A 14,218-nucleotide genomic window follows, 5' to 3' on the forward strand; every position below is an offset into this window, starting at 1 on the left:
GCGGAGATGTCCTGAAGATTCACCTCTGCCCAAGTCATCAGAGGGGCGATCTCCAGAGATACCTGTCGGCTTCTGGTTCCGCCCTGACGGTTGATGTAGGCCACCGTGGTAGCATTGTCGGACATCACTCTGACTGCTCTGTTCCGTAGTCTGTGGGCAAAGTGAAGGCATGCCAGGCGGACAGCCCGGGCCTCTAGACGGTTGATGTTCCACACCGACTCTTCTCTGTTCCACCGCCCCTGTGCGGTGAGTTCTTCGCAGTGTGCGCCCCAGCCGCTCAGGCTGGCATCTGTGGTGAGCAAGAGCCACGTGGGTGAGGACATCTTTGATCCCCTGCTCATGTGGCTGGACTGCAACCACCACCGTAACTGGGTCCGCACTCGGGCTGGTAGAGGTAGGTGCGTGGAGTAGGTCCGTAGACGGGGGCTCCAGCGAGAGAGCAGAGCGTGTTGTAGAGGACTCATATGGGCCCTCGCCCAAGGCACCACTTCCAGGGTGGAGGCCATGAGACCAAGAACCTGCAGATAATCCCAGGCTGTGGGTCGACTGGCTCCCATCAAATACTGGATACGCTGAAGTTTCAACGTTCTCTTGGTCGTGAGACTGACCGTGTCTGCCCGGGTGTCGAACTGTACTCCCAGGTATTCCAGTGACTGGGAAGGCTGTAGGCAGCTCTTGCTGAGGTTGATAACCCAGCCCAGGCTTTCCAGAAGGGCTATCACTCTGTCAGTGGTCCGAAGGCTCTCCTCTCGAGACTTCGCCCTGATCAGCCAGTCGTCTAGGTAGGGATGGACCAGAATTCCTTCCCGCCTGAGTGCCGCCGCTACCACTACTACCACCTTGGTGAATGTCCGTGGCAACGTCGCCAACCCAAAGGGCAGAGCCCGAAACTGGAAGTGGCGGCCTAGAACCTTGAAGCGTAGGTAGCGCTGATGATCCGGATGGATCGGGATATGCAGGTATGCCTCTGACAGATCTAATGCCGTGAGGAATTCTCCTGGCTGTACTGCGGCCTTGACGGAGCGTAGAGTTTCCATGCGAAACCTCGGGACTCGTAAGTATTGATTGACGGACTTGAGGTCCAGGACAGGCCGAAAGGTACCCCCTTTCTTGGGTACCATGAAATAGATGGAAAAATGTCCAGAATTCACTTCCCAGGCAGGTACTGGGAGGATGGCGTTCAAGGACAGGAGCCTCGCCAGGGTAGCTTCCAATGCTGCCTTCTTGTGTATGGGACACGAAGATTCCACAAACTTGTCCGGAGGGAGGTGATGAAAGTCCAGATAATACCCCTCCCGGATAACGGCGAGAACCCACTGGTCCGATGTAATCTCGACCCATCTGGGGTAGAAGAGGGTCAACCTGCCCCCTATGGCTCCGTCCCCCAGATGAATCGGCGGATTCTCATTGGGAGGCGCGGCCGGGACCCGAGCCCGGGCCCGCTCCCCTCTTGCGCTGCTTGGTCTGAAAGGACTGATTCCTGGCCGGAGGACATGGTGCTTGGTAGCGACCCCTGTAAGGAACGAAACGCTGGGAACTCCTGCCCCTGGAGGGCCTTGGAAAGGTGCGCTGGCCCCTTAGGAACCGATCTTCCGGCAATCTGGGCACTGGAGAGGCGCCCCATGCACTGGCTAGTTTATCAAGGTCGCTGCCAAATAGAAAAGAGCCTTTAAAGGGTAATCTGGTGAGGCGTGTTTTAGAAGGCACATCAGCCGACCACCTTCGGATCCAGAGCTGCCTCCTGGCGGCTACGGAGGATGAAATCCCTTTAGCTGTTGTCCTGACCAGGTCAGATGCCGCATCCGTAAGGAACGAAAGAGCGGATTCCATGTCTGCCGCTGGAGCGTTGTTTCTAACCTGTGACAAACAGGCACGCGTCACCACCGTGCAGCAGGTGGCGATCCGTAAAGATAAAGCTGCCACCTCAAAGGCTTGACGCAAAATAGCGTCCAGTCGCCGGTCATGCGGCTCCCTGAGGGCCGTCCCTCCTTCAACCGGAATGGTAGTGCGCTTGACGACAGCGCTAATCAAGGCGTCCACCTGAGGGCACGCCAGCAGGTCCTGGATAGCCGGTGCTAATGGGTACATGCTCTGCAGAGCCCGACCCCCTTTGAAGGCAGCCGCTGGAGCCGCCCATTCTAAATCGATCAGTTGTTGCGCCGCCTGTAAGAATGGAAAATAGCGGGCCATAGGACGAAGACCTTCCAGCAGGGGGTTCCGCGCAGAAGGTACCGAAGCGCTGGGACCTGTAACATCCAATTCTGCCAGACACTGCGACACCAGGTCGGAGAGATCCTCCTTAGGGAAGAACCGCCTCATGGTTCGATATGGCTCAGTCCCTGGAGGGAGGTCCCCCTCGTCCGGGAGTTCGGACTCGTCCTGTGAAACCTCCTGGTCTGACTGATCCGGGCTATCCATCGGTGGGAAGTCCCGCTCGCGATAAGGTTGGGATGGGCCAGGAACCGGATCCGCAGGAGCTGCTACCGCAGCAGCCGCCTCAGGCGCAGCCACCGCAGGAACTACAGGAACAGCAGGAACCGCAGGGCCTGGATGGGCAGCCGTTTGCATCTGTACAAAAGCATGAATGCCCTTGAAGAGATCCACCCAGGAAATGGAAGCAGCCTCTAATCGCCTGGGTACAAGCTCCCCCGGGATGCCTGATTGGTCGAGACTGCCCCCTAACTCCGGGGTAGCCCCTGGGGAACTGTCCACAAATCGTGGTTGAGACAGGCCCTGGCCTGAGGGTCGCACGGCCCCCTCACATTGGGCACACAGAGAATCAGGCTCATCCCTGCGTGTGGCCCGAAGGTGGCATGCGGAGCAGAGGCCAAGGGCTGCAATGCCTGAAGCAGGCGGCGCCGTCGCTGAAGACTCCGCCGCTTTCTGATCCATCAATAGGCGCGTAATACAACAGGCGCTAAATAATAATATGCGGCAGCAATAAGCGCTTAATACAACAGGCGCTAAATAATAATATGTGGCAGCAATAGGCGCTTAATACAACAGGCGCACAAGAATAATATGCGGCAGCAATAGGCGCTTAATACAACAGGCGCACAAGCATAATATGCGGCAGCAATAGGCGCTCAATACAACAGGCGCTAAATAATAATATGCGGCAGCAATAGGCGCTTAATACAACAGGCGCACAATAATAATAGGCGGCAGCAATAGGCGCTTGATACAACAGGCGCTCAACAATAATATGCGGCAGCAAGAAGCGCTTAATGTGCCCTCAATAGGCTTTCAGCAATAAGCGGCCAGCAATATGCTCTCAATAGGCATTCAAGAAGCTTTCAGTAATAAGCGGTCAGCAATATGCTCCCAATAGGCATTCAGTAAGCTTTCAGTAATAAGCGGTCAGCAATATGCTCTCAATAGGCATTCAATAAGCTTTCAGTAAGAAACGGTCAGCAATTAGGCGCTCAATAGGCATTCCATAAGCTTTCAGTAAGAAGCGGCCAGCAATATGCTCTCAATAGGCATTCAGTAAGCTTTCAGTAATAAGCGGTCAGCAATTATGCTCTCAATAGGCATTCAGTAAGCTTTCAGTAATAAGCGGCCAGCAATAAACGGGCAGTGGCATGCAATAGTCGCTCAGCAATACACCAAACAAAGGCAAGGAGGAAGAAAGCCGCGCCTACTACGGGCACGGAGTACCTGAGCAAGGCCCAACCAGGGCGTCCTCCACAGCGTGCCACGCCGCCGATCCTCTGCGCTTCGGAGACCCGTAGGAAGAGACGTACTCCTTACCAGCTTCGGCGCTTCCCGGCTGGAACACAGGCGGTCTCCGGCTGCGGGGGAAGGGATCACCTCACCACCGTAATTTGAGGAAATGCACCCGCTACCTCGTCCACGCCGGGACCGAGGGCCTCGAATACCTCACGCGGACTGCGTCCGGGGACTGTGTCACTGCTGCGCTTCGGCAGGAGCGAGGACTTTCCCACCGGGGGAGCACGGTAATCACCCCGGGAGCTCGCTGGGGGAGGAACCCTTAGGTATCTACCGCAGGAGCGCGGGGCTCTAAGTCGAATAGACAGGAAAAATGAATCTAGAATGATAAGAAAAGAAAAAGATTAAAGTAGTCTTGGAAAGCACGCTCAACTAGCGTGCAGGCACTCCAAACTGCTTTGGAGACGGAAATTACTGAACAGCTACGCTTCCTGTGGGGATATATACGCCCCCGTGCTGACGTCAGATCCGTCTCCAACTGCTAGCACGCGGATACTGTCCCATTTGTACTGAGTCCATCTGGCTACACGCCAGGAAATAGTCCTTTAGCTATTAAATGATCCCTCAGCACTTATGTGACAATATTAAACAGATTATTAAAGAACAGCTATACAATAAGAGAAATGCAGGTATACTGAATCTTAAAAACAAACAATTAGCAAGGAACCAAAACTACTAATATACAATATCAGACCTAGAGAAAGGTATAAACAGAGCAGTTCTACTACACAGAGAGCCCAGATATAATGGAGCACAGAGCATTGTTAGAAGGAATAGTGAAAGAAAACACAGCAGTTTTGTTTTTGTTTTTTCCCCAGAGAGAGCACCACAGAAATTATGAGTCAGAGCTCTAGAAAGAAGGGATATTGAGAGACTGTTTCTTTTTACACAGAGCTCAGAGACTATGAATCAGAGCACCAGAGCATCAGATCCCTTGAGGAAGCATTCCCGGGCAAAACAAGGTCCTTTGTAGTTTGATTTTCTGGTTGCACATTTGTTGAAGAATCGTGGAGGTCTGTATTATTCCATTTTCAAGGACAGAGATTTGTGTTAGCATTAAGTTGCTGGAATTATGAGGACAATCTTAAAGGTTTATATTGTCAAGGTGCGGTTGAAGTCTTCACCTTCATAATTTCCAACATTTAAAGATATTCACCTTCATGCAATATGTAAAGACATTATAAGACCTTAAGGCATTTTTATACCAATGAGAAATATAGATATAGTTTTAAAACTTCTCAAGATTTTCACTTTTGCATATCATGTGGGAGACAGAATTAGCAGTAAGCACATGTGTCTAACTGGATTTTTAATTATTAATATAAATTAATTATATATGTCAATTTATGAATATAGATTTTCTAATGTAATTTATGGAAGATATTTGTGGTTCAACCAATATATATGTATAGATATGATTTTATAGGTTATCCTCATTTGAATAGGATTAGTATACAACGAATGTATAAATATGAGACTAAGTTAACAGCTGGCTTTTAAATGTGGCAGTTACAATGGACTGAAGTTGAACCTAGCATGCTCTTGTGTGAATATATTTTAGTCACTTTGCAACCATTTGTTGGAGCATTCTGTATCTGGGACATAACATCTACAGTAAGTGAGTTCTGGAGAGACATTTAAAGCCAAATTTTCCACATGGACATTTTATTTTTTTTACAAAGACAAATTTACTATTGTGAAAATCTAAGTGTGTATATGTTGATAATTGTTATTTGAAAGTTTTTGACAGTTTGTAATATTTAAATAATAAACATTGTTTTCTAAATAAGGTAATTTATTTGTCTAATTCAACATAAGTGTTTGCTAGGATTTTGTACTTACATTTTGTATTATTGAACACTTAATTTGTTTTGATTGACTGTCTTTTTACAATATATTTATAAATACATATTCATTTTATTAGGCCTAGAAACCTTTGAACACACACACACACACACACACAGACTTCAACACCTTTGTGATTTATTATTGTATGTGGAGTTAGAGGCTAACAGTGGGAAAAGAAGAAGCAGCTTCCATTTAAGCAGGATTTTGAAAGATATAATATTCAGATGGCTGATGCCTCTGGGTTTACCCTAAGAGGAAGAGGGTCAACGTGATTTAGAACAAGACAACAAATATTGTTTTTCAGACAAACTCACCACATCACTTGCACTGGAGAACTCATTGTTGACAAGACTCTCTAAAGCCATCCACCGGACTGGCCTGTTTTCATTGTCGCCAAGGCAATGGTAATCCATGGGGAATAGGTCCCTGGAGAGTGCATTGTCAGTTATCTTCACCTGAAGTGTGTCATCAATGCTAAATGTAGAGAAAGGGTGAAAAATATGGTTAGTGAAGACATTCACTTGGAACTTATGAGATAGGTCAGAAGTGACTTACACAACTGAACCTTTTAAGTTGAACATATGGCACTACCCCACCAACCTTAAGCACATGCATGCTCAATAAACTAATGAAGATGATATAGAAACAAAATGTGACAGCAGATAAAGATTGTAAAGCCTATCTAATCCACTCACTTTGCTTCTTTTTATAAGCCATAAATAGTTATATCTGGCTTTCCCTTTACTTCTTTGCAATTAAGGATAGTCTGTGCTTATCCCAGGCTGCCCTGAATTCTGTTAGTACTATCCTTGCAACCAAAGCATTTAATGGGAGACTAATTCTATTCATTCACCACTCTTCCTTTGAAAAAAATATGTTCTCTTACTCCTGGGTTGAACTCCTTTGAACCTATCACCTCTTGGTCCTAGAATGTTTACTGAAAAATATCTGCTTCTTGTGCATTTATACTTCAGATGTATTTTCTAGTTAAATATAAGTCTTTTTGAGGGCACAAAAAAATCTGTTTTGTATAGAGTAGCGGTACTTCTGGTGCTGGGTACCTTTTCTGGTTGTATCAAATACATACATTTTCATAACACAAATGTATTTCCATACTCACATTCTTCTCAGCCACCAGCACACGCTTCTCCATCTAGCACTCTTTACTGTTCCCCCCACTCCACAGCTTCAGCCCTCATGTAGCCTACCTCAATTTTTTCTTCATTCTTAACCCTACCACTCACCCAACCCTTGTTCAATCTTTCCTTCTGCGATCAGTTCTGATGCTTGCCACTGAAAACAGCTGTGCAGCAGAGCTGGCAGGAGAAGGAAGAGAATGGAAGCCCATCAGCTACTAAACGTCTGTGCAGCTGAGTTTTGACTGGAATGAAAAAAAAAAAAGCACGAAAACTGAGTTAAGGATCCGAGATAAACAAGGGGAGGGGCGAGAGGGGAAGTGGTGTTTTTCCAGTGTTTATCTAATAAAGCAAAGTTGCTTACCTGTAGCAGGTGTTCTCTGAGAACAGCAGGATATTGCTCCTCACACATGGGGAGGCCATCGAACATAGTCTGGACTGGAGTAGTAACTCAACAGCTTCCACGTCTTTCTGACATGCTATAATAAGCACGTGTGGGATTCCTCATATCATGGTGATTGTTGTTGAATGGTGCCCTCCCCAGTTTTAAATATATAGCTATAAATTAGAGAAAAATAACTCCTTAGGGAGTGTTTGTTAAGAACTGATGTCCTACTGTACTCAGAGAATACCTATTACAGATACGCAACTTTGCTTTCTCAGACAAGCAGGATATGCAGCCCTCACACATGGAAATCCAGCTATTTAACAAAAAGCAGAGAAAAATATACAAAAATAATGCAATTGGTCAAGTAACATTTTTGCTGGCAATAACCCATTTTTTTAATTTTGGTCCCCCATGGGGATGGAGTTGGATTCTAAACCTCAAAGAAACCTTGCAAGACAGAATTATCAAACTTCTTGTCATGTCGGGAATCCCAATCTGAAAAATATCATGTAAATGTGTGGACTGAACCCCAAGTTGCAGCCTTGCAGATCTCCTCCATGGGCTACTAATGACATCATGGATTGGAAGACAATACCTGGATTGTTCATAGATAAGTGCTTAAGAGTTTTATAAGCACCAAGAAGTTATTTAATGTATTTTACCTGCATAACAAAATTCTTATTAAAAAAAAAGGGGGAGATCACGTGACTGCTTGACGGGAGAGGATGTGATCCCCCGTTGCGGAGCCTAAGCCCTCCTTATCCTCCCTCATCCGACACCCGATATCGGGGTTTTTTCCTCCTTTGGTGCCCTGCGTGAGCCTCGTGGATCAACAACAGTGATTATAGAGTGGATGGCGGCCAGAGCGGGGAAAAAAGAGAGGGAGAAGGACTCGGCCCAGGCACCCGATTCCTCCCCAGAGGATGGGGGCGGAGTCGTGGAGACTGGAACGGGATCGCAGGGCTCCACTGCCGAATTAACAGTCGCAGTGTTAGCAGCGATCGCCCCTGAGTTAAAAAAAATATCGGACCAGCTGCAGGAGTTACAGGCCGGGATGTCCGCCATTGATCGCCACTTTTCAGATCTCGAAGCCAGAGTCTCCGGAAACCAAGATGGCCTCCACGTGGCCCAGGAGGCAATCGCAGGGCTTAAAGCTACAGTGGAGAAACAGGCGGAGAAGATTGATGATTTAGAGAACCGTGCTCGCTGAGCAAACATCAGGTTAGTGGGCCTCCCAGAAAGCTTAGAAAAGTATAAGCTTTTGAATTTCCTGGAAGGGTGGCTCCCAACGGCACTGTCACTGACTAACTTATCAGGGCCGGTCCGTATCGAAAGGGCCCACCGTCTGGGCCCTAAACGCGCGGAGAACATGAAACAGAGTGGTTATTGCAAAACTTCTGAACTACGCCCATAAGGAGGTGATCCTGCGGGCGCTTCGGCAAGGGACTAAATTACTCTATGACAATCGCCCGGTTTTGATTTTTCAGGATTTTTCTACCACTGTTTCACAAAAACGCCGTGTTTTGGTGCCATTTTGCTCGCAGTTGTTTGAACAAGGCATCAGAGCGGTTTTAGTGTACCCCACGAAAATGAGAATCCAAACAGCCAGCGGAGTTCGCTGGTTCACGGAAGCAACAGAGCTCAAGCAATTTATGCAATCATTACCCGCTCCCAGCAGATCTGACCCCTGAGGGGGTTATGGTGATGGACCGGGAGCAGCCATAAGGGTTCACAGCTGCTGCGATGGATTCAGGCCTCCACTTGGGGGGTCTGTCGAATAACTTCATAAAGGTGGAAAAGTTTGGAACTCTCTGGTGACAGCCCTGCTGTGGCTGGACAGTGGCTTGGGATTTCGCATGATGTCAGCCCTTCAAGCGGGGCAGGAGAACTGCCAAATGTCCACTGTCCGACGCGGTTTCATAGCTCTCAGGGGCATTGAGGAGACCAGTTCTTTGCTACAGTTCCCACCGTTTAACTGATTCTTAGGGAATTTCTCATGTTGCTATTATTGATTACAGCCGATATTACTGGCAAAGAACGTCAGTAGGGATGGCTCCTGTGGGATGTGATGACTGCTGATTCCTAACCATGGACGGATCAAATCCCGGACTATCTATGTTCTTCTTTAAGATATAGACTCTATGGGCAGTCCTAAGTTCATAAAATTATTTGTTGGATCTTTCTATAACTTTGGCCACGTACCAAACTGTTCGGATGGTGTTGCCGAGAAGGGGGGGGGGGGGGGGCGAGGGCTGGGCAGCAGGTTGAAGTGATCTCAGCCTGCTATCTACTGATGGTAGGGCTAGGGGAGGGGATATTTGGGAATGGAGGAGGGGAAAGTGGGAAGGTAGGGTGTGTGTGTGTGGGAAACAAGCGAGGGGGGAGGGGGAGGGGGGAAGCTTGGTTTAGTGTGGGTATGTGCGATGTGCATGAATCTAAGCACGTTGTCTCTCTGTCTTACATCGGGGGGGGGGGGGGGGGGGAGTTCAGCTGGGAGACTCCCTACCCTTCACAAGAAGTTTCATTGCTGCAGGTTTTATTGGTAATGCGCATCCTTGAGTAGTCGTAACTCCTTTCTTTATTCCTGGAATGTAGGGGGTCTGAACTCTCCGGTTAAAAGGTCTAAGATTCTGCAGGCCCTCAATAAAAAATCAGCTGATATTGCCTTCCTGCAGGAGACGCATTTAACTGATTTCGAACATAGTAAACTAAAACAGCGCTGGGTGGGTTCAGTTCATTTCTCTTCTGCTATTACCAGGTCTGCGGGGGTGGCCATTTTAATAAGGAAATCTTTTCCGATCAAATTGTTGAAAGAAGTGAAAGATCCCAAAGGGAGATATATAATGTTGGTAACGGAATATAACAAGTCAACTCTCATTCTATGTAATATATATGCCCCAAATACATACCAGGCTTCCTTTTTTCGAGAGCTGCATGCCCTACTTATCCCACATATTGATGATACGCTAATAGTGGGGGGTGATTTCAATGCGGTTAAAGACCCTGTATATGATAGAACTTCCACAGCCACGATACAGGGTAAGTCTAGTAAGAGACTCAGATTCTTAGAATCCACATTGCACCTAATAGTTGCTTGGCGTCTGTTATACCCCCAAGAGAAGGAGTTCACACATATTTCCCGGGCCCATGCGACCCATGCTAGAATAGATTATCTCCGTGTGAGTACTAATAGTTTTTTTTAAGATTGTGGAAGCTGGGATTGGAGATATAATTATTTCCGATCATGTGCCAATTTGGCTGGAAATCAGAAACCCTCTCTCCAAATATAGCATATTCCAATGGAAATACCCTTACTTTCTGGCGGAGGACACGGTTTTCCAAAAATTTCTAAAAGACAAATGGGCAGCATTTGAATTGGCAAATGCCCAACATAAAGATGATCCCATTTTATTTTGGAACACAGCCAAGGCTGTACTGCGTGGGGAGATAATTTCTTATGTAGTTCACAGGAAAAAAATCAATAGATAAACAGATCTTAGCATTGACTACCCAGCTTCAGAAAGCAAAACGGAACCTAATCCAGGGCCCCACAAAGAGCCATAGGCCGGAGTTTTTCTCTATACAAACAGCCATTAATACACTACTGCATCAACGTGCTAAGAAAAGTCTCCTCTTTTATAAATTCAAATTATTTCAATATGGACACAAATCCGGCAAATTGATGGCATAGCTTATCAAATCGGCTTATGTTCATGCGATTAAGACTACACATAATCAGATCGTGAACCACACTGAAGGTATTAAACAAGCGTTCCACACCTTTTACTCTAAGCTATACCAAACGGAGGGCTGGGATGCTTCTAAATGGGAGGAGTTTGGGGACCAGCTCCAGCTTCCAGCCTTGACGGTGGATTCTCTCGGTATCTAAATGAACCCATAACGGAAGCTGAGGTTACCCGGGTAATACAAAATCTGCAAAAGCTAATGGCCCCCGGCCCGGATGGGTATAGTGCTGAATTCTTTCAATGCCTTCAGCTGCAACTATCTAAACTTTTACCCATGGTTTACAATACGTTAATTAGCCAAGGGACTTTTCCGGCAGGGGAGAACATGGCATATGTGACGGTGCTCCCTAAGCCCAGAAAGGATCCCTTATTGCCAGTGCCATATTGCCCCATCTCATTGCTAAATGTTGTCCATAAAATATTGGCAAAAGTTTTGGCAGACCGACTGGGAAACGTTCTTCCATCACTGATCAAACCTGGTCAGGTGGGCTTTATGAAGCAAAGGTTTGCACTGCGCAATCTTAGACAGGTGGCGGTGGCGATGGCGATGTGTTCCAGAGTAAATGAACCCTATTTGGTGGTCAGTCTGGATGCAGAAAAAGCCTTTGACAGAGTGGAATGGGGGTATATGTTTCATGTCTTAAAGTTAATGGGGTTTAGTGGTTTTTTCTTTCAGGCCATCCAGCTTCTTTATAATAATCCCGAGGCGCGTATAAAGGTCAATGGGGGATTAACAGATCCTTTTATTGTAGAGAGGGGAACCCGACAGGGATGCCCGCTGTCCCCACTATTATTTCTGCTGACCTTGGAACCCCTTCTTCTAGCTATCCAGGCTAATTCGGTTATCCGGGGAATCCAATTTCATGAGGGGGAGAAACGAGAAATCTTTAAATATGCGACCTTTGCTGATGATGTCTTGTTGTTTCTAACTTCGCCACATAGGTCCTTAGAAGCCCTTCTGGCGCTATTCTGGCTATATGAGCCACTCTCCGGGCTGCGCATTAACTGGGACAAATCGGAAGCACTTGCCTTCCCGGAGACCCTTCAGGAGAGATGGAGGGGATCCTTCCCCTTGAAGTGGGCCCAGGGGTCCATTAAATATTTAGGGATCTATTTAACCACAGATATCTCGAAGATTTATACTCTTAATATCCCTCCATTGATGTGGGCGACCCAGGAGAAACTACATATATGGCGGAACCTACCACTTTCACTAGGAGACAGAATACATTTATTTAAAATGGTAATCTTGCCTAAATGGCTCTACATTTTTCAGAATTTCCCTCTCATGTTAGCAGTTCGGGATGCTTCCCGGATTGATCAAATGGTAAGTCACTTCATATGGAAGGGGAAAAAAGCTAGAATCCCAATGAAATGGTTAAAACTTCCATGGGCCAGGGGAGGCATGGGAATTCCAGTGCTCAAGTTCTATGGGTTAGCGGCTAACTTTCGTCTGTTGCGAGGCTGGCTTTTGGGACAATCTCGATGTGTCAACCTCTTGGCCGAGCATACGATGGTTGCACCTTTGGCTCTGAGTTATGTCCTAATGAGCCAGGGAACGGAAGTCCCGTCTCCGTTAACAAAGCACCCATTTATACTACCTATCCGGAAGGCATGGGGTTTTTTAATTAAATTTCTGGGGATATCTAAGGTCTGTTCTTATCTCCTTCCCATGGGTGGGAATTTAGATTTTACACCAGGTTCTACTACGCAGTGTTTTCAGACATGGAGGCGGAAAGGTATTTTATATCTAGGTCATGTTCTTGATTCGGAGGGTAACATTCTGCCCTTTGAGTTTTTGCAAGACTACTATGGGTTATCTGCCTCTCATATATTTGGGTACTTGCAAGTTAAAAACTATATACGCTCCCTGGGTCCACCTGAGGGGCACCTGGCGGCGTTTAAGGCATTGGATGTATTTTTTCAATTTGATCAGGAGAAGATCCCCACTTTGTCGGTATATTACCGCAAGTTAATTTAGGGCATGCCCAGAGACTCTTACCAGGAGGCGGTGGAAAGATGGAATCGCGACGGCGTTTTCATGTTGACACCAACTATTTTTGCGTTTAGTGTTCGGAGCGTAAACCCGATTACCAGCAATATGTATTTTAAGGAAATGCACTTAAAATTTTTGCGACGGGCTTTTATATCCCCGTACATAGCATTCCGAACAGGTGTCCGCTCCGTAGCTACTTGTATGTACTGCCAGGTGTCCATTGGGCATATGTCACATGTTTTCTGGGCTTGCCCTAAAATTCAAGTCTATTGGCATAAAATTGCAGGGTATTTGTCCACATTGGTGGGGTTAATTTGCCAGTGTCCCCTTATCTATGGCTATTTCATTGTATTACTAGATATTTGGTTCGGACAAAGGGTATACGAATCCTCTTGCAGAAGGCAGGTTTGGTGGGGAAGAAGGTAATCCTTATTCATTGGTTGGAGGAAAAAGCTCCATCGATCTGGGTGTGGCGTAGTCATTTTCATGGATTAATGCAGATGGAGAACATATCCTCGAGACGCTCACCAAGGCACCGCACGGCTTTTCTGCAGACCTGGGAACCCTATTTGCGGTCATTACCACACAGGACTCGAAGTTTGGTGCTCAATGGCTAATTCATCTCGCACTGGATAGAGCAAGACAACGAACATGTCCACCAGTTGGGGGGGAGGAGGGGAGAGGTGGGATGGGTGGGGAAAGTATTAGATAGGGAGTGGTGCTGTCGCCAATTTGCAACTGGACTGGCAATAGGCATCCAAGGTAGCAAAGGAACAATGCTGCCTGGCTAAGGGACTCTTGGCGACTGGACCCGGGGTAGTTAGGAGTAGGGGTTTGTGTACTAATGGAAAACTAATGTGTGCACATATCAGTACCAGGTGGTGGTGGCTATCCAGGTTGTTCTATGTAACTGTTTCAGTGCTTGCCATTGTGTAATGCAGTTGAATTTTTGTTGGTTCCTATGTGTTTCACTTAATAAAAAGTTTGAACATAAAAAAGAAAGTAAGGTTATAGTGGGCCAAGGGTTTACATAAAACTTCAGCCTTCCCCTCCCACCCCACCACGGGGAAGTTCTCTAGGACAGATTATGGAATACTGGCTATGTTTTCCTGAATCCATTCAAAATTCCATCCCTGTTTTTTTTTCTGGGGGAGTCGTTTTGGCTTCAAGACCCTCTGATGACTGGTATGTGAATGATGCCCTTGTTGTTGTTGCCGAGTGAAGGGGCGGAGGATAAGCCTCTAAGGATAGAAGTGTCTCCTCAGTGCCCCACTCTAGCTTCTCCTAGATGTAGAGAGTGGGTTAGTAGTGACTGCAGAAAATGTAGTACAGTGGTCCTTTATTTGATCCGTTTTCTTGACTTTATCTCCAA

General features: G+C 46.8%; 1 protein-coding gene across 3 annotated transcripts in view; it reads right to left on the minus strand.

Moving 5' to 3' along the window:
* RYK (receptor like tyrosine kinase) overlaps positions 1-14,218 on the minus strand; it is a 532,318-nt gene that overhangs the window by 55,803 nt on the left and 462,297 nt on the right. For all 3 annotated transcript variants that reach the window (XM_029615270.1, XM_029615268.1, XM_029615269.1), the window contains one exon: positions 5,895-6,054. In XM_029615270.1, coding sequence (XP_029471130.1) covers positions 5,895-6,054 — 160 coding nt within the window. The remainder of the gene's footprint in view (positions 1-5,894; positions 6,055-14,218) is intronic.

The sequence above is a fragment of the Rhinatrema bivittatum genome, chromosome 9, assembly GCF_901001135.1.
Source record: "Rhinatrema bivittatum chromosome 9, aRhiBiv1.1, whole genome shotgun sequence".
NCBI classification, from domain to species: Eukaryota; Metazoa; Chordata; class Amphibia; order Gymnophiona; family Rhinatrematidae; genus Rhinatrema; species Rhinatrema bivittatum.